Raw genomic sequence first — 18788 nt, 5'->3', positions numbered from 1 at the left:
GTCGGCGCGCCCGGTGCCATTCGCCCGCACCGCGAGCTCCGCCCCAACTCCACCCCAGCCCTGCCCCAGCCAGAAGCAAGTGTTTAGGCTTTCAGTCCAAATGTGCTGATCCGGGAGAGCTGTGTCTGCTCTCTCCGTTTAGATGATGAGGTAACCGTGGGGAAGTTCTATGCCACTTTCCTGATACAGGACTACTTTAGGAAATTCAAGAAACGGAAAGAACAAGGACTGGTGGGAAAGTACCCTGCGAAGAACACCACCATTGCCCTACAGGTGAATTGTTCTCTTGTTTTGTTTTCTCTTTGCACTAACAATGTTATGAACTTATTTGAAATACTAGAGAGCTGGCTATTCATGGTTGAGCAGTACCACCAGGATTTTGTTTAAACTGAGATACTACATACTCCCCCAAATGTGGACTAGCTATTTCTGGGCCACAAGGTAAGTGCTCCCCACTTTGCCTTCTCCTGTTGTGCCTTGCACCTGATGCCAAATGGCCCTAGGATGGCCAGGCCAGAGAGGAGCGAGCACGGCCCTCGCACCCCCCCAGCCTCCTCCCCAGGCAGTGTCCTCCAGGCAGGTCCCCCTCGCCGCAGCCCCGGGCTCGTGGCCTGGCTGCCCAGTGAACAGCTTTCCATCCGAACGCAAGTGCTTCGTTTTGTTTCTGTTTGTTTCTTACCCCACTGCTTGTTAGTTTCGGGTCCATTTCAGTAACATTCATCACTTCCTAGTGTGTACTGGTGTGTGTGTGCGTGTGTGGGTGTGTACGCGTGTGCGCATGCGTGTGTATGGCATGTCTCTCTCTGTGTGCTGTCTCCTGACGGCCACGAGGCCTGCTGGGCAAGTGCTGCTCTGTGGGGTCCCAGCCGGCCTCAGGGCTCCTCTCACTTCCTCCACCCAGCCCTGCCCCTGTCCTCCCAGAGGATGAGCCACAGAGGTCAGCAAGCAAGCGGGCGGAAACACACCACACTCACATCTGCTCCCTGGAGTATTTTAAGTCCATTGTGAATGAGATAAAGAAATGCTTCATCTGATTTTTTAGGCTTATGCCAAATTGCTTTTATGTCCTCGTCACATGTCTTAAATGTGACCTTGTAGGTACCTGTTAATGTGCCTCAACACAGGATAGTCCTTCACTTTTTTCCACGGAAAATGCCTGGTGGTGTTCGGTGTTCAGAGAGCTGGTAACTATGGAAGTGTTGTGATCTTGCTGTGACAGAGAATCCCTGCGAGTGACAGTGAGTGAGGAGGCGGGGTGCATGTGTGTCCGGTGGGCCAGCAGATGGCCTGCGGGACACGAGTGGCTGATGTAAGGGGAAATCTCTGTGCTGCCTGGGTGGCCACAGTGGCTAGAGGAAGACCTGTGAATGGACAGTGACTCCCACTGAAGACCATCTCTGACCTCTGTGTTCTCGCCACGTGTCCTCTCAGAAGCTCCCTGAGTCCCAGGCATAGTCAAGTAGCTTCTTGCCCTCATAGATCAGAGGGTTTACACTTTTTGTCAATCTCGTTTGTAAAACTGACAGCCTTCCCCTTGGATTTCAGTTCACAACTAGCCCTAGCCCGAAAAGATGATGTTGGCAAATTCAAACAGATTTCTTGTTTATACATTCTTGGGAGCCACATGGCCAGCCTGACCACCGGGAGAGGGAGAGATTAACATGCTGCCGAGGCGCTTCCCTCAAGCAGCCCTCTGCCCGAATGAAGAAGCTACCAGTTTCTGAGCTTGGAACTGCTTGCTCTGCTAGGGGCCTAGCTGGTGGGACTCTCTAGATGGAAAGCATACCTTTCGTCAATGACTTGCCTCACAGCTTACTGTAACGAGCCTAGCTTTGTGTCATGAGAGGCTTCATACTCCTGTGGAGGGCAGGACTGATGACCTCTTGGGTACAAAGTTACTCATACACCTCCTGACCTTCCAGGTGGCTTTTCCCAATCAGGTGGTTTTAGTGCTTGCTCTAGTGACTGTAGAATATGAGTATGTACATGGTGTTGTGATGTTTTAAAACTTGCGTAAGTAATACATGACTGAGTAATGACATTGGGTGTATGGTATTCACCAAGTCTTAAGTTAACGATTCAAATGGTGCCAACACTACGTAGGTTGTGGGTTAAAGACTGTTACGTTGTGTTGCAATAATGTCTAGGGTGTTTTTGTCCTAAACATTTTTCATTTTATTTTTTTATAGAAAGAGCTTTATTTCCATGGTGGAATTCAAGTATTTCTAGTTAGATGACATCGACACAATTTCACATGGCTCCATTGGGAGTTGAGGCAAACTCGATATAATTTACATTGAGTACACAGCCTAGAAAATTAAGTTGTGTTGAGAATCTGGACAGATAAATTCTGAAAATGCATTTGATTCTGAAACAAGCATTTAAAACAGAAAAAAAAAATTGTCTCCTTGAAGGATAATTCTAATTACATTTTTGGCTTTCTCAGTTAGGGAACTGGCTGTAAATGCAATTTGTGACTCCACATTTAATTAGCATGAGGAGACTTTCCTTTCTGTGGGATGAAATATTACATGACGATGCAGAAGTCAAGGAAGCGGGTCAGCCGCAGGAGGGACATGCTGACTGTGCAGTGAGCAGGGAAGTCCATCCCCGAGGAAGCCCCGAGGGTGGTGCGGCTTGTTGAGAAGGGGTGCCACGCAGCTCCTGTCTGACTGCTGATGGGCAGCGCAGGGTGGCATTGTAGTGTGAGCGTAGGGAGACATGCACACATATGTGCTTGTGCCGCAGAGTGCAGTCTGCCTGAACAGCTGTCGGGACTGGCCTGGGCTCTCCGCGCCCCCGTTCCATGGATGGGCTTCCAAGGGCACACAGATGTGCTACGGGTTCGAACCCCGTGGGTGCCACCTGATAGCCCTCTATTGGGACCAACTGCAGCATCACCCTCTCCACAAAGGAGGATGACTTGGGGGCTCTGCCTCCGTGGGGCGGGGGAGGAGGGAAACTTGGCATCCGGTGTCCTCTGGCCTCTGCGATCTGAATGAGTGTGCCATTTCCATCCATCGATCCATCCATCCTTATCATTAAAGCCAACCTTCTCTCCAGCCCCTCTACAGAGGGAAGCAGAGAGAAGCTGCATCGGGCCTTTTAATTTTCTCGCACTCATCCTACACACTGTAGCCCTTGAGTTTGACCCAGCATTTGCTCTTCATCCATTTTGCTGCATCCAAGTGACCTACAAGTTTCCACGAGAAGCAGGGAAATCGAGGCACACACCTGGCAGCCATGGAAACCCTCAGGCCCTTCCACCTGACACACACTACCGCACCTTCCAAATGGCGACTTCCGTGCCACTTGCAGGCACGCCTGTCTAGCCTCCCACCCCAAAGACAAGTCCCAAGTGGGGACAATTCTGTTCATTTCTCTTTCTTCCCAGTATTCAAGCATTTCATTTGTTCTGGTGGAATCCGAGGAAGACTTCCCCCGTCACGTTCTGGATGGGAGCCCACCCATCTGAATGATAGGAACAGTCCTAGAAGGACACTCTTTCTTTTTCAAAAATCCTACTTGGAAGTTGATGGTGAACAATATTTCTGGCTATGCAGAGTTAAATTCTCAGGCTGAACGATTTTACAGCCCATGCCCCAGCCAGCAGATGGATTAGGGGAGATGCGGGCAGTGAACCGGACTCCAGTGACTTCTTACCTGCAGTGTGCCTTGACGTAGGTCCCTAGGCAGGCCCAGTGCACAGAGAGAGATGACGGGATCCTCTCCGAGAGTCCGCTGGAGGAGAGTCCTATTACTCTGTCACCTTAGTTTGAAAAGTAGTGAGCTTCCTTTTTTTCCTTTTTAAAAGCATGATTTCACCTAAAGCCAGAAAAGGGCTCTCTTTACCTTTTTTCCTTTTTTTAGTCTAAGAGGAGAAGAGATGCTAACAGATGAGATTTCACCAGCTGATTCGTTTGTTTCAGATGCTTGAACGGATGCTTTAGCGCTTCCTCCCGAGCTACGGCACCCAGCTGGTTAGTCGGAGGCGCTGTGGCTAAGGCCTCGGAAGGGCAAACACTCACGCGGGCTTATTTCTACTGACGCAGCATTTCGGGAGAAATGCAGGCAAGAGCAAACCCAAGGCCCCGGGGAGACCCCTTCCAAGCAAGGCCCTCCTCTGGAGGTGGAAGCGGGGCCGTGGCTCACGCAAGGAGCCGTGGCTGCCTGTCGCGGATACTGCTCGCGCGGTGGTTCCCTGTCACAAAAGGGAGCGTGCAAGTGTTCGCTGTTTTCCCTTCCAAGCAGAGACTCAGAGAAAGGGACAGAGTGAGAGAAAGCAAAGGAAAGGGGCAGCTGCCCCACAGAGAAATGAAATGAACACAACTTCCTGATGCTGGCCAGTAACAAAAACTATATATATATTAAAAAAATAAAACGAAGGAGCAGACCTGCCTCAGGCGGGCGGCTGACTCTGCTCCAAAGTCCTGCATCCCTAGTTTGCCCGGACTCCCCAAGACCGGCAGGCCCCTTGGCGCTGAGCAACGGAGTTCCTTTTATATGCCAAACGTCATGACCTCCTCACCGCCCGGCCAGGCCCACTGCAGTGACCCAGTGCAGAATGCAGTGAGAAGTGGACAGGCCAGAAATCTCAGATACACCCATTGAAACTAACATACACCCGCATGCCCAAGCCAGTCCAGGCAACACCTCAGGTTCCATCCTAACGTGTCCACAGGAAATGCCACCATCCCCAAACCTCATCTAACATTGTTCGTCTTTAATTCGTGCTCAGAGCCAGTCTGGGATGCCTCTTTCGAAGCAGTATGGTCTAGTTTCAAGGACACCGGGGAGTCAGGGAACCTGGGTTCTAATCCCAGCTCCAGCATTCACTTGCTGTGTGACCTTGGGCAAGACACTTAACCTCTCTGTGCCTCAGTTTCCCCATCTGTAAAATGGGGGTACTAATGTCAACCTACCTCACAGGGCTGTTGTGAGGAATAGCTAAGTGATTGTAAAGCACTTTGAACGTATAATTGCTTATTATTAAGACTTCAACAATAATAATATCATATGCCTGTTTACTACCAAAACTTTAAGAAATTCTTACTTTCCTTTTATCTCTTTTTCTGTTCTGTAGAGTAGTTATCTGTTCAGAAAGAGAATTTGCCCCTTTTAAAGATCCGTAAGCAACGCACAAAGGGTGTGAGTGGAGCTAATCCAGCAGGTTGTGTTCTCATGGTGAAAGAACACCAGATGTTTGCCTGAGAAGTTGGTGGATGAGGGCACCGGAGCTCACTTCCTCGGCTGATTCCAAGTCAGGGCCAAGGAGTCCCTCCTCTGGTGCTGGGCCCAGGATGCTGAGTGGCCTCCGAGCATTTGTGAATCAATATTCAGGAGTAAGCTGAGTAAAAGGTCATGAGGAAGAATTGAAAAAATTGAAGTCTCTGAACTACGCAGAGAAAAGCAGCTCATAATCCCCTTTTCCTTGGCCTGACATGCGCCAACAGGAGCGAGGGTGCATGTGTGCGTGTGTGTGTGCGTGTGTGTGTTTGCGTACAGGCATACAGGTGTGGGACAGAGACTGAGGGGAGAGGCACATTCTGGGCAGCTCTGCCCCTGCCGGAAGTGCTCCTTCCTCCAAGCATCCAGGCAGGCAGGAGCCCGGAAGGCCAGGCAGGCTGAAGTGATGGCCCCAGAGGGAAGCACCCTTCCTTCCTTCCCGTCCTAGGCATGACTGATGGGGGTCCTCCCAGCCCCCAAGTCTTCTCCGACAACTGCTGCTCTGTGCCTGTAACGTTTGCCTCTTGGGCTCACAGGCTGCCGCCACAGGTTGGTTTGACCTTCCCCAAGTTATGTGGACCTCGTTGCTTTGCTATGAGGATGGGCCTGGCCCAGCTCTGCTCCTACGCATGTAGACAATAGCGAGTCTAGGAGCTCACTGCTGATTGTAGGGACTCTGACGACTGAATCTGAGGGCCTAGCAGCAGTTTTGCTGCTTCTGGCCTAGCCCGGTATGCGTGGGCTTGGGCGTGAGGCTGCAAACCTGGCGGCACTCTCCAGGATGGCTGGCTACTTGGAAGATACCAAGCAGACCTGGAGCCATGGTTGTGGTCCCGAGCACCTTGGTCCCCTGCCACCTGCTAGCTGCCTGGCCCCTCCCCCACACTCCTCAATGAGCCAGCAACCAAAGGGCTAATGCCTGGGCTAGCAGGGGACTTTTGGGATCCTGCTGTGGTCCAGAGGTCCGGTTCTGCTCTGACTGGGCAGTACCTGGGTGTTCTAGGGTTCAAGAATCTATTGATAATTGCTGTGTTATCCCTGAAAGGGAAGCTGGTCAGTATTGCACATACAGGTGAGAAACTGAAGGGCGTGCAGGTGGGTGATTGCTAAGTTGATCTCTGACCTGCTCCACAGTTAAGGACAGAGCATATGCTCACCTCTGACTTCCAAGGCCAGTGTGAACAACTGCTCCTAGATCTGTATTTACTGGAAGGGCTTTGAACACCTCCATTGGATGGAGTTGCGCTCATCTTTTTTCACGTCCCTTGCAAAAAAGTAAAAGCTGGAAAGTGGCAGTTTTCTGGACAGGACTTAGGGCATGATTCAAAGGAACGGAGAGGACCCTGTACCTTCTGGGCACATTGCTGGGGAGCGGCATCAGCTGGCCGGCAGCTAAAGGTTTTTTCTGAAAGAGCAAGAAATCATAGGATGACGTCTACCTCCTGCTTGCAAGGGAGCAGGGCTTCCTTAAACTGGGCTCATAGGCTCGGAGAGACTCCATTGCTTTTCTTAAAATCCTGATGGAGTGCCATGGCTTCCAGTGTAAAGGAAGTTGTAAGAGGCTGCTCAAGTTTATTGTTTAGCATCTTCCCAGGCACGCCACAGCAGGCTTCCTACCCAGCGGCGGACTCCAAATGCTGAATGTACAAGCGCCTGGATGAAAGAAGTGGGGCAGACCAGTAGCTAACACAGGGAAGCAAAAGTTGGATCGGGCAGCAGGCACTTCTCAAATAGTGTGCCAAACCCACGGTACAGTCCAGTTAAAACTAAGCCATACAGTTGCCCATATTTCATATGCTTTCTTGAAACAGAAAGATTGTTCCATTCTGAGAATAGTAATTGTTACACTAAAAAAAAACTTTGAAAATGTAGAATTAGTAAAGAGAAGTTAAAGCAAATTATATAGTAGTGAAAATCTTGATTGTAGCATAGTATGTAATAATACAAACCTAGTGTCTCTCAGTAGCCCTAGTGTATCATGGTTCAGTTGTCTACAAGAAGGGCCTTGCTTGCTAAATGAAATGTGCAGATCCAGGATAGGTAAGTAAATATCTAGTAAACTTGTTGTCCCTAGCATGTCTTAGACCCAAGAGAAATGGCTGTTAGGCATATGGAAGGGCATGTCGCTCTCAGGCACAGAGAAGACAGCCATCTGGAAATGCCAGCAGCAAGCCAGAGAAGCCACAGAAAGGACACAAGTGGAGCAAGCAAGTGCAATCACAGGAAAGGGAGGTGGGGAGTGTGAGCGCTGGGATGAGGCTGTGTCGCCTGTCGGAGCCTAGGCGGGCTGGCAGTTCTCCAGCGTTTAGGTCTTGAGGCCCTTTTCTAGCCTTTAAAATTCTTGAGGACCCTTGTCTATCAATATTTAGTATCTTAGAGATTAAAACAAAAATGTTAAAAACATAAAAATATGCAAGCACAAACACACCCAGGTAAAGATGTTATGTTGTGTCGCTTTGGAAAAGGCTCGCAGGCTCCCATGAGAGAGAGTGAGTGTACATGGCGAAGAACATCAGATAATATACAAGTTGAAGTGATCTCACGGACCCATGAAGGTACCACGAGACACCCCAAGGTCCTTGGAGCATACCTTGAGGGCCACTGCTCGAGGGGGATAATCTACCCCTCCCCCACAGAAAAAGCAGAGATCCTGGTGCCTTTTGATAGCTCTGTGTTCGAGAGACTACTGCAGGTGGCACTGTCCCTAACTGGAACCCTTGTCCTACTCTGCAGCCTGCACCTCCAGACACAGGGCTGCCTATGTGCCGGGTGTCCAGCCAAGTTCCGGCTAAGGTGCCTGCAGTGACTACATCTCACTACCTGTGCCAATCTGGGGGAATGACAGTCTGAGCTAGTGCATAGTAGAAACTGTTTAAAAACCTCATCATCTCCAAGTGGCAAACATAGGACAAACTACAGTGACAACTCACGATCCTTTTGTCATTTCCATGCTGATAGCAGTATGAAAGTTCTTCTATTGAGTCAGAAGGAGGATCACTTTGAGACTCTTTCCCAATAGACGCAAGTGGCTTCTTCATGGCAGTGTTGAAGGTGGGAGTCTGGGAGAGGCTCTGCTGGCGGAGCAGCATGGGATGAGCAGGCATAGTGCCCCCAAGTCCCTGCTTGGCCTTTTTCCAGTTTGGGCACATAATATAAGCAGGTGGGTATCATGTTGGTCAGTCCTCCCGGGATCTAGCACAGTGGTGGTGAGCCTACAGCACACATGCTGTAGCAGGCTGTCTGTATCACTGAAAACTCTTTAACAGGTTCTCCATCACTGATGGAGCAGAATGTCAGTAGATGGGCTCCTGACCACAGAAGCATGATGCTGTCACAGTGGAGCTGTGATTTACAGCATCCACCGGGCCTAAATCGTACAGTATACTCTCTCCACTTTCAGGGAACTGGCAAGAGTTGTCTGATTCTCCTGTTGAAACTACAATCAAAAATCAAGGTAGAGGTCTAGGGTACATCTTAGTGGAAGAGCTCTTTCATAGCATGCAGGAGGTCCTAGGCTTGAGTTCCAGCACCAGAGAAGGAAAAAGAGAAACCAAGACAGACCTGAAACAGGTCTGACATTAGGTTGTTTTTAGGGAAAAATCATAGATTCCTTTAAATATTTTTGTCCTTGCATTTCCTTGAGCTGTATGGCCAAGGGCTCCCACTACCAGGGCAACTCGCGGGGGTGATGCAACCGCCGACTTTCCAGTGAGAGAATTACTGTGGATGACTAATAGTGTGTGTGCCCATGAGTCTAGCCCTTTCTGTGTGACACAAGGACTGTTCACAATGGACACAAAGGCCACACCATGATATTTTCCCTGGAGGAAAGCAATGACAAGGGGTGTGTCTGTGCGTGTGGAGGAGGCGGAGGCCAGCTGGTAGATGAGCAGGTTTATTCTGTAAGAATCTACTCTCCAGTTCTTTCCTTTCACGGAGTTAGTCTAAAATTGTCCCCTCTAGTTGGGTGCAGGCCAACTCCTGCAAAAGAGCTAAGCACAGGTTGTCATTGGTGAGATGACTGCGTGCTGGGCTGGTCTTGGCTGAGTGAAGCCTGCCAGTTGAGGAGGAGCAGGCTCTTTGGCCTGAGTTCACAAGCCTGGCGCCAGCGTCGTGAAGATGAATGACCTAGCCCAGTCCCAGCTGGAGACTTGCCTGTCTTTTCTCCACTGCTACAGTGTAGGTTCCGGGCCAGTCTGTGTGTGTGTGTGTGTGTGTGTGTGTGTGTGTGTGCCTGCGTGCGTGCACGTGCGTGTGTATGCAGGTGGCTGCCGTGTCTGACAGAGCTACTTTGGGGAGACAGGCAGAGAAGGCATTGCTAATGCATCCAGGTAGGAGAAGCTTAACCCTAAAAGTGGGTAAGAGAAAGGTAAACGAGTGTTCATATTTGATGTCAGAATGCCGTGGTTTTATGCTGTTGCTTCAGAAATGTTTAGAGAGATTTTCTAGATTTTTTGGGGGGGTGACTTAATCATTGAGTAGAGTAAATATAAAATTCCAATTAAATGGTGTCTAAAATTTAAAGCATCAGTCCACAGGCAAAGCGCCTATGTTTCCTTTTTAAATAAATATTTATGATAACATCTAGCATTTTAAAATCAACCAGAACTTAGGCTTGATTCTGTTTAATATTTTATAAGATTGGACATCTTAAAACAAGTCAATAATGTTTATATTTTATAGCAATTCTGTGTTTATTCAAAACCATAATTCTACTATGATGTTAATAGAATGACTTTTTATGGCTTTCTGTTGATTTAAGTGCTAATGATCATGTTTCAAATCAAAATAATATTTTGCAGAGGTGAACACAGACATAAAATATGAAAGAATGATAAATTTACTGATTGTAAAGTGTTTATTTCATGAAAAAAATGTTATTTTTAGGGGTGTGAAAGAATAAGTCATTTTTTTCAAGGGTTTAAGTCAGCTGTTTGTACATTTTTGGAACTGAAACTTGTGCCTCTGGAATTTTTTGGAGCCGCCTGAGCTACCCTACAGCTTGATCTGTGTGCTAGCAAAACTTCATGACCATGTTTTGTGATATGTAATAAATTCAGGGTGCTGTGCTTACGCTTCATTTCCGTTCTAGTCTGGGAGCATCCAGATCCTCCCCCGCACCCACCCCCCACCCACCCACCCCAGCTCACGTGTGAAAGCCGAGTGAAGCCAACTCTCACTGGGTGTGCTTTGTCCTGCGCGTAACAAGCGAACCAGAATCATGATTTCTAAAACTTCTGCTTTTGTATCTGGGAAGAGTGATGCTTTCTCTCCTCCTTTGATGTCTTTTTAACGAAGATGTTGTTACTTATCTCGGGAAGTGGTACCTTGGGCCGCCTCTCAGCCGTCCTCATGATTTGTGTTGCGAACAGATTCCTCTGTCTCATGTCTGACTGCTGTGCTTTTGTTGACTGACTCCCAATCTTGTGTATCACTTGAAGACATGCTGGAGACACGTTTTTGTTTTTATTATGCAATCATGTTACATGTGTATTTCAGTGAAATGTCAACCCATCAACAGAGGATGATGTTAAAAATTATCCAAATAAATAGTTTTGTATTTCTTTTCATCAGAGCTAGTCCAGTCAGTTGAATGGCAGTAAGTAGGACTGTCTGCTGTTTAAACTCAGTGTTCCCGGCCCCTGGTGCCTCGTAACGTGAATTAACACGCATACCATAGTGTACTGTGGGCCAGGGTTATTTTTGGAGGCACCAACAGTCTAAAGCCTTGTCTGATATATAACAGGCTTTGCTTTCCGGTTGATCCAAAATCAGACAATGAGACCCTTGTTTAGCTTATCCTCCCTTGAAATTTGTGCTCTAGGAAACTGAATGAATATATTGCAGACTCATCCGTCCTGCTGGGAACGGGCTGTCTTCATGCCTGCAGCTGGGCTGCCCGGGACCTTCTGCCCACACAGCTCAGAGTTCCCTTCCGGACACTTCCACAGAATGGCACACTCCCTCACTGCAGTGTGCTGGTCTCAGAAAACCTTGGAGAGGGGAAGCGTGCATGGCCGAGCGTGTGCCTGTATGCGAGCACATCTCGTGCCTGTGATCGTAAGGGCAGAAGAGCAAGCAGCAGCTTCATGGCTCACAGCAGGGCATGCTTTCACCCTGGCCCGTGTCTGTCTGTCCCCTACAAGGCCTGACACCTCTAGCCAGAAACTTTACTTCTTGGGCTCCTGGCATCTCTTTCACCCCTCACGGTTCATGAAACAGACAAACCTGCTGTTCTCTGTTCACAGAAGGGTTCAGATCAGACTCTCTTGCTCACAGGGGGCTTCTTAAGAACAAGGCCATTTTTATAAATGACCTCCTGGGAAGTTCCCATGCCATTTTACGTTCTAAGTTAATATACCACTGCTGAATCTGCAGAAGATCATGTTTTAAAAACATTTAATTTTATTTAGTACAAGGTCTTACTACGTAGATTGGCCTCATAGTGATCTGCCTGTGTTCAGCCTCCTAAGAGCTGGGAGTACAGGCATACACCACCATGCCCAGTCTCAATCACCTTCTCTGTGCACCCCGGGGGCAGGACTGGCATGGGGCTGGGGATGGAACCTTGGCCACTGTGTCTGCCTAAGTAGGCGCTTTAATCCGCTGAGCTATTTGGCCAGCCCTTATTTATTTATTTGGTAGAGTCTTACTGCATAGCTCAGATTCCTAGCTCCTGTCTCAGCCTCCCCAGCACTGGGATTACAGGCATGCACCACAATGCCCAGTTTCAGTGGCTGGCATGGCATGCGCTACTGGGGATCGAACCTGGGTCCTTGTACTTGCCAGGCAGGCACTTAGGCCTCCGAGCTATCTCCCCAGCCAGAAGATCGGTTTTGAACATCCTCACACTGTGGCCCCCCCAGCCTGCTGGGTCCAGCGTGACTGCAGCTGCCATCCTCCCCCCTCCCCTGTTCTCCACTACTACCAGCATCTGTGCCACTACATGAAGAGCTCAGGCGGGCTCGTCATACTTTGCCCATGTCCTTGCCACAGATACCCACTCTCTGGAAGGTATTGAGAGAAAAGAGCAGGCGCTCAGGCTCCTTCCTCAAGGCCCTGGCACTGCTAGCAGCTGTTGCTCTGCAAACTTCTCCGGCACTGGGTCTAAGCTGCAAGTGAAGACCTCAGCCGCGTCTCAGCTGCTCTGCCACTTCTCAGCATTGCTGGTAAATGAGGAGGGCTGCCTAGATTCACGCTGCAGACCTGGGTGCAGAGGGCAAGTGCATCTTTCAGAGACCAGTCTTTTGTGGGAAAGGATAAAGTAGCTGTGTAGTCCCTATGCTGTCAGCAGGCTGTTTCTTCATATTGATGGCCAAAGCATCCTAAATCCTCAGAGCTGAGCCTGCACCTTTCCCCATCTGTAGTTTCTCAGGGTTGCACAGCGTCTCCCTAGCAAAGCTGTGCGTTTGAACCATGCAAAGGCTTCTCCCAGGCTCTGCCCCAAAGATCTGGATGGAGCAAGGTAGGCAGGCTGAGAGGCCCTTGGGAAATGCAGAACTTCCATAGGGGGCCAGGCAGATCACCCCGTGGGTCTTGTGCTGCCTGACAGCTCGTGGTCTTCAGAGCATGACTCCTCACTGTGCAGCCTCCAGCTTGCTCCCAGACTGCAGACCAGGCACTATAGGGAACCACCGCAGCCCTCCCGCATAGCAGCCAGGTCTGTGCGACTGTCCGTTGTCCTTTTGTGGTCCGAGTGTGCTGTGATTGCAGTGTGTTGTGTCACTCACTTGTTTCATGACCTTTCAGCAGAGACAGTGACCGTGATGCCCTCTTGATCTGCTTGCTCCTCTGGCCCTTGCCCTTGGGTCCCCTTCTGGTGCAGTGAGGGGTTACTTGTCACCTTCCCTTTAGAACAGCTGGGCAGTGCTCTCTACCCTGTTTAGGCTCAGGGATCTTGCCAAAGACTGTCATTTAGGCAGAGGCCGTGGCTAAACCCTGGGCCATGGCTGACGTCCTAGCACTAGCAAGCACGAGGCACTTCCTACAGCTGGGGTATTGCAGAGGAGCACTCAGGAGCAGGCCTCAAGTGTTCCACTCGAGGACCCTGTGACCCCTGGCCACACGCAGCAACCCAAGGCTGCCTTCGGTTAGTCAGCCGTCAGTTCCTGGATCCCACGGTAGAGATAACTTCTCCACCGCTGAACCAGGCAGGAGCAAATCCAAGCTCCAGGCTGAACCCAGGGCTCGTGTTGTCTAACTTGTTCTGCCATTGTCATTGATCTAGGCAGGATTAAGGACACTGCATGACATTGGGCCAGAAATCCGGCGTGCTATCTCCTGTGATTTGCAAGATGATGAGCCAGAGGAAACAAAAAGAGAAGAAGAAGATGTATTCAAAGTAATTATTCCACGCCCAGCTACACACTGGCCACCCGGAGAGAGTGGGGCAGGCCCCCGGTTGGGGCACTTACTGATCCACAGGAGAGTCTGGAGAATGCAGACCAGCTGCAGGGTTTAGAAGGGCTGGCAGATTGTGCCCCACCCCCAGCTCCCCCCTGGCGCTCTCTGCCCAGCAGTGCTTCTAGGCCAGGCCAGCCCCTCCACCCGGTATCCATTGCCCCGGCTGTCAGTTTCCGAGGAGCTTGGCCACAGCCACTGCCAAGGAGGAGCGTCTTGGGTCCTTCCGGCAACTGTCCACACTTCCTTCCTTCCCTCCCTGGGTCTTAGCCCCCAGGCCAGAGAGCGTGCCTCCTCCCCCCTGCACAGGCCACCTCGACTCCGAGCGACTGGAAGAGAGCACTCCGGTGACAGATGAGCACTTGCTCCCTGGTTCAGGATCCAGTAACCTTCCTCGTGTCTCAGGGGCCACGTGAACCAAATGCCACCCTGACCATTGAGCCAGACTGTGTGTCAGCTTACCTAGAATTTGCTTTTCATGTAGAAAAAGTTGCCTAACATAGTTAGCCTGCATCAAATACTTGTTAAATTACCTGGTGTTGTCTCCCATTATTTTGCAGAGAAATGGTGCCCTGCTTGGAAACCATGTCAATCATGTTAATAGTGATAGGAGAGATTCCCTTCAGCAGATCAATACTACCCACCGTCCCCTGCATGTCCAAAGGCCTTCAATTCCACCTGCAAGTGATACTGAGAAACCGCTGTTTCCTCCAGCAGGAAATTCGGTGTGTCATAACCATCATAACCATAATTCCATAGGAAAGCAAGTTCCCACCTCAACAAATGCCAATCTCAATAATGCCAATATGTCTAAAGCTGCCCATGGAAAGCGACCCAGCATTGGGAACCTTGAGCATGTGTCTGAAAATGGGCATCATTCCTCCCACAAGCATGACCGGGAGCCTCAAAGATGGTCCAGTATTAAAAGGTAACCTTTCAAATGTGCTGGTGCGCTATCAGAGTATCTGCCGGGTCGAAACTGTGGAGAAAGGTGTCTCTGTCCTAGGCTCTGACACATGGAGTTTCCTGTGGGTGTCCCCCAAGTATCCCTGTGAGGGTCCTAAGAGACAGGACCCACCTGCCATCCTACGTCCTGCAATGTGGGGTAACCTCTTAAGAGCAGCACCCACAAAACCCCACCCCTCCAGTTGTGCTGGTACATACTGGGCCAGGGCTTAGCAGATTTCTTCTGGAAAGGGCCAGAGAGCACACGCGTTGACCTTTGAGAACCACACGTTTTCTTTCTTCTTTAAAAAATCTATTTGGCATAGGGTCTTGCTGCCCAGCTCAGACTCATAGTGATCCTCCTGCCTCAGCCTCCCCAGTGCTGGGATTACAGACCTGCACCACCATGCCTGGTCTCGGGGGCTGGCTCAGTGGGTCTGGGGTTCTGGGGCTGGCACAGAATGTGGTACCAGGAATCGAACCCAGTTCCTTGCACTTGCCAGGCAGGCACTTAGCCCGCCAGGCTATCTCCCTAGCCCCACACATTCTCTCTTGCACTACTGAGCTCTGTCCTTGAAGGGTGAAAGCAGCTGAGACTGTACTTAAGTGAACAGGAGCAGGTGTGTCCCCATAAAACCGCATCACAGATGCCCAAATCTGAATACACTCACAGCTGATGGACTTTTTCTCTTCTCTTTCCCCTAATCCCTTTATAAATGTGAAAACTGTCCCTGGATCGTGCGCCATACAGAAGCCCACGGGCAGTGGGCACAGCATAGTTTGCCCACCCCTTCCTCTAGGAAGTTGCCTGATAGCTGCAGTGTTTCATGTTGCTGGAAGTGTCTAATTTTTATCTTCTCCCTCCCTCATTGTGCCTTTCCTGGATAGAACGCGCTATTATGAAACGTACATTAGGTATGTGTTTACTGCCTGTGTTTTTGTGTTAAAAACTGCTGTTTTGTTAGCAACTGGCATCTCTGGGGAGTGAGAACAACTTCATGGAGCCAGGTAGCTCAGATTTTCCTATTCAGGGCTGTGGACTGGGGTTGGAGGTGGTGACTTTGCCTGTGTGCTGTACAGGCAGAATGATTGCTGTGTCAGGGTAGATGAGGGTGAGTCTTTATTTCCAGCACTGGGGCCTGGGCAGGACATGAGGGAGTGGACAGTCCGAGGAAGCTCACGCAGTCGTTCCTTTGAAGAAAGCATCGATGCCGCTGAGGCTGCCAGTTCTCCTGAGACTGGGAGGAGCCAGATTTCAGGGAGATGATAGGACCATTGGGTAGGGCAGCCTTGTGAACTCACATTTTACAAGAGCGCCTCCCCTGTGACTGTCCCCAAAGCTTGCCTGCCCTTCCTGGTCTGATGATGGGAAGTCAGCCATAAGGAGGGCTCTTTGTTTAGGTCCAAGTCACTGGACTGGAGCTAGGGCAGAGGTCAGAAGAGGTGGCCCAGGAGCCAGGGTCCTTCCTCCAGCCAGGACTTCTGACCACTGTGCGGTGCCCCACATCCATCTTCTTGTCTGCCTGCTGTGGGACATCTGTGCCCTGGCTCCAGAGCAAGCAGCTCAGCCTCAGCTTTGTTCAGGGCGTGAAAGAGACCATGCATGCGGAGCGTCCTTGCCAGAGGCTTGGCCATCCCTTCCTGAGGCCAGTGTGCCTGGAGAGATGCCAGGACCTCCTTGGGAGGGCTGCAGGCTGCAGGCTGCTTCCCAGGCTTTCAGACCTCTCTTCCGACTGCAGGTCCGACTCAGGAGATGAGCAACTCCCAACGATTTGCCGAGAAGACCCAGAGATACACGGCTACTTCAGGGACTCCCGCTGCTTAGGGGAGCAGGAGTACTTCAGTAGTGAAGAGTGCTACGAGGAAGACAGCTCTCCCACCTGGAGCAGGTGAGGAGCCCAGGAACCAAGAAGCCATCCTGCCCAGCCTCTCCTGTCCCTGCACTCAGAATTCTCTGCAGAGTCCCAGGAGCCGAGCTTGGCCAGACAGGGGAAGGTGGAGGAGGTGGGAGGAACCGGGCAGCAGGCGAGCAGAGGCCTGGTTCACACCTCTCTGGGCCTTCCAATAAGGGCTCCAGGCTGGGTTAATCCATCCTTTAGACCCCATTTCTGAGACATGAGTTTTGATTTAGCTGATTTGGGGACTCCACCCTGGGTTTCCACTGGCATCGTAGCCTGGCCAGCCCTGTACCTTGGCTAGGTTTCGGGGAACAGCTCCTGCTTCCTGTTCCCTCAGGGGTCTCTCCTAGGGATGAGGGGACAGAGATCAGAGCAGCATCCCCCCACAGAGGTAGCCCTCCCAGTGTCTGTCATTGTAGGAAGAATGTCGGTGGCTAAAATAGGTGCTGTGCTTCAGGACACGGAGTGGTGCAGGGTCCGCTGCCCTCTTCGCGACGGCATCTCTCCCTTTCCCCATAATCAGGGCCCGTGGAAGGGGAGCTGTGCTGAGGCCAGCCCCTGAGCCAGTGTGGCCTTCACGTGTGCTCTCCTCCCTCAAAACCTGACTACCCCAGGCACCGATTCCGGGGCACATGGGCCCTGTGTTTGCCTCTCCAGGGCCTCACCTTAGCTACGTTTTCTGGCCTCAGTCCGCTTTCTCAAGAGCCTGTACTCTACAGAAAGCCCCCAGCTGAGGCATCCCTCAGCACTGCTGTGTGTTCCGCTCTTCCAGCCTGGCTCCTCCCTTCTCTCCCTAACTCCCTATTGGCTGTGATTCTCGGAGATCTCCCAGGAGACGCCTACTACCTCCCTTCTGTGCACTGAGTCTCTGGGCTCCTGGCACGTTCTGAGCTCCTTGGGTGTGGGCACTGGGCTTCATGCATCCTGATGTCCCTGTGCCTGCCTGGCACCTGCAGCAGGTAGACTCTTAGGACAGGGGTTGTGGGAGGAAATAAGCAACGGACCCCATGCAGACAAGGTCCTGTGGGCACCATCGGGCCAGCCCTGGGGAGGCTCCTAGCAGGCACTCGTCATAGGCCTGTAGGAGTCCTGAGCTGCCCTGCTGTGGCCTTTGCTCTCCACCTGGTGTCTTCCGTGACCCAAGGCTGCCTGTCTGCTAGCCCTACTGAGTATGGGGGAGGGACTTGGGTGGGGCTCTCTGCGCAGAAGCCCACATATGCTTCTCTTTATACCTTTCTGTCTTCTAGGCAAAACTACAGCTACTACAACAGGTATCCAGGCAGCACAACCATGGACTTCGAGAGGCCCCGCGGCTACCATCACCCGCAAGGCTACCTGGATGGCGAGGACTCCCCTATTAGCTATGATTCTCGGAGATCTCCCAGGAGACGCCTACTACCTCCCACCCCTCCATGTGAGGCCGGGTATCTTGTTTTGCATGAAGCTTCTTCCCAGGGTGCCTATCCCCCCTGCACCCTAGGGGGACCTGGAGTATTTGTTGGACCGTGTCAGGGGCCACTTGTCACTAAGTCTCCTGGGTGGAGATTGCATTGTGTTTCCTTTTTCTCTCATTCTGGTCCATCGTGATGGAGTTTCTAACACTTTCACATGGCCGCTGGCTCTCTTGGGGAAGAACAAAGCAGTATACAACACTCAAAATCACACACACACACACACGGTCAGCAGGGACTCCCTGTGTGCACAGAATCACTTTTGAGCCCACATTCTAACCATCCTGAGAGGGGAGCAAGATGTCCAGGCACTTTTGTTGTCATCAGTCCCATCCCTCTCCTCGCCCAGCAAGCTAAGCTCCAAGAGGGAAGGCTGGCTCAGGTGGGGATCTACCGGCCTGGCCCAGCCCAAGCTGTGTGAGGAGCATCTGGGAATTCTTAGGGTCTGTGCCTCTTCCCCAGCTCCCACCCAGCCCTGTTCCTCTTCCCCTCAGTTCCTCCCTCCCTGTCCCCTGTGCCCCAGCTAGGCAGGTACCTGTGCTCAGGGGGCAGCCTTAGGCCTTGGCGGTGACCTCTGGGATGGGCACTCCCATTCCTGGACCCTCCAACAGAGAGCTGTCCTGCTTCTCTCTTGCAGCCGTGACTATGGCTTCAGCCCTGGGTCATCCAAGGGGAGGCGGGGCATCAAGTGGCCCCTGCTAGTTCCAGGCACTGCTTTAAATTTGAATGTGCAGGCATTTGGATGCTGGTTTCTGAGTTTCTGAGTAATGAAGCTTTAATTTTAAGCAGGACTGTAATCAGTAACCAAAGATGGCTGAGACACAGCGGCTCCCTCCTGCTCAGCAGAGCACTCTGGGTGCCGCCTGGA

General features: G+C 51.1%; 1 protein-coding gene across 1 annotated transcript in view; it reads left to right on the top strand.

Annotated features, from left to right (window-relative positions):
• The window catches only part of Cacna1d (calcium voltage-gated channel subunit alpha1 D), a 342405-nt gene that overhangs the window by 316839 nt on the left and 6778 nt on the right, over positions 1 to 18788 (top strand). Inside the window, exons 40-45 of the mRNA XM_004631686.2 lie at positions 143 to 273; positions 13454 to 13567; positions 14187 to 14554; positions 15460 to 15486; positions 16311 to 16460; positions 17717 to 17883. Coding sequence (XP_004631743.1) covers positions 143 to 273; positions 13454 to 13567; positions 14187 to 14554; positions 15460 to 15486; positions 16311 to 16460; positions 17717 to 17883 — 957 coding nt within the window. The remainder of the gene's footprint in view (positions 1 to 142; positions 274 to 13453; positions 13568 to 14186; positions 14555 to 15459; positions 15487 to 16310; positions 16461 to 17716; positions 17884 to 18788) is intronic.

Source organism: Octodon degus, unplaced genomic scaffold (genome assembly GCF_000260255.1).
Source record: "Octodon degus isolate 3935 unplaced genomic scaffold, OctDeg1.0 scaffold00043, whole genome shotgun sequence".
In the NCBI taxonomy this organism is placed as follows: domain Eukaryota; kingdom Metazoa; phylum Chordata; class Mammalia; order Rodentia; family Octodontidae; genus Octodon; species Octodon degus.
The sequence above is the reverse complement of the archived record's forward strand: the minus strand, read 5'-3'. Positions and strand labels throughout refer to the sequence as shown.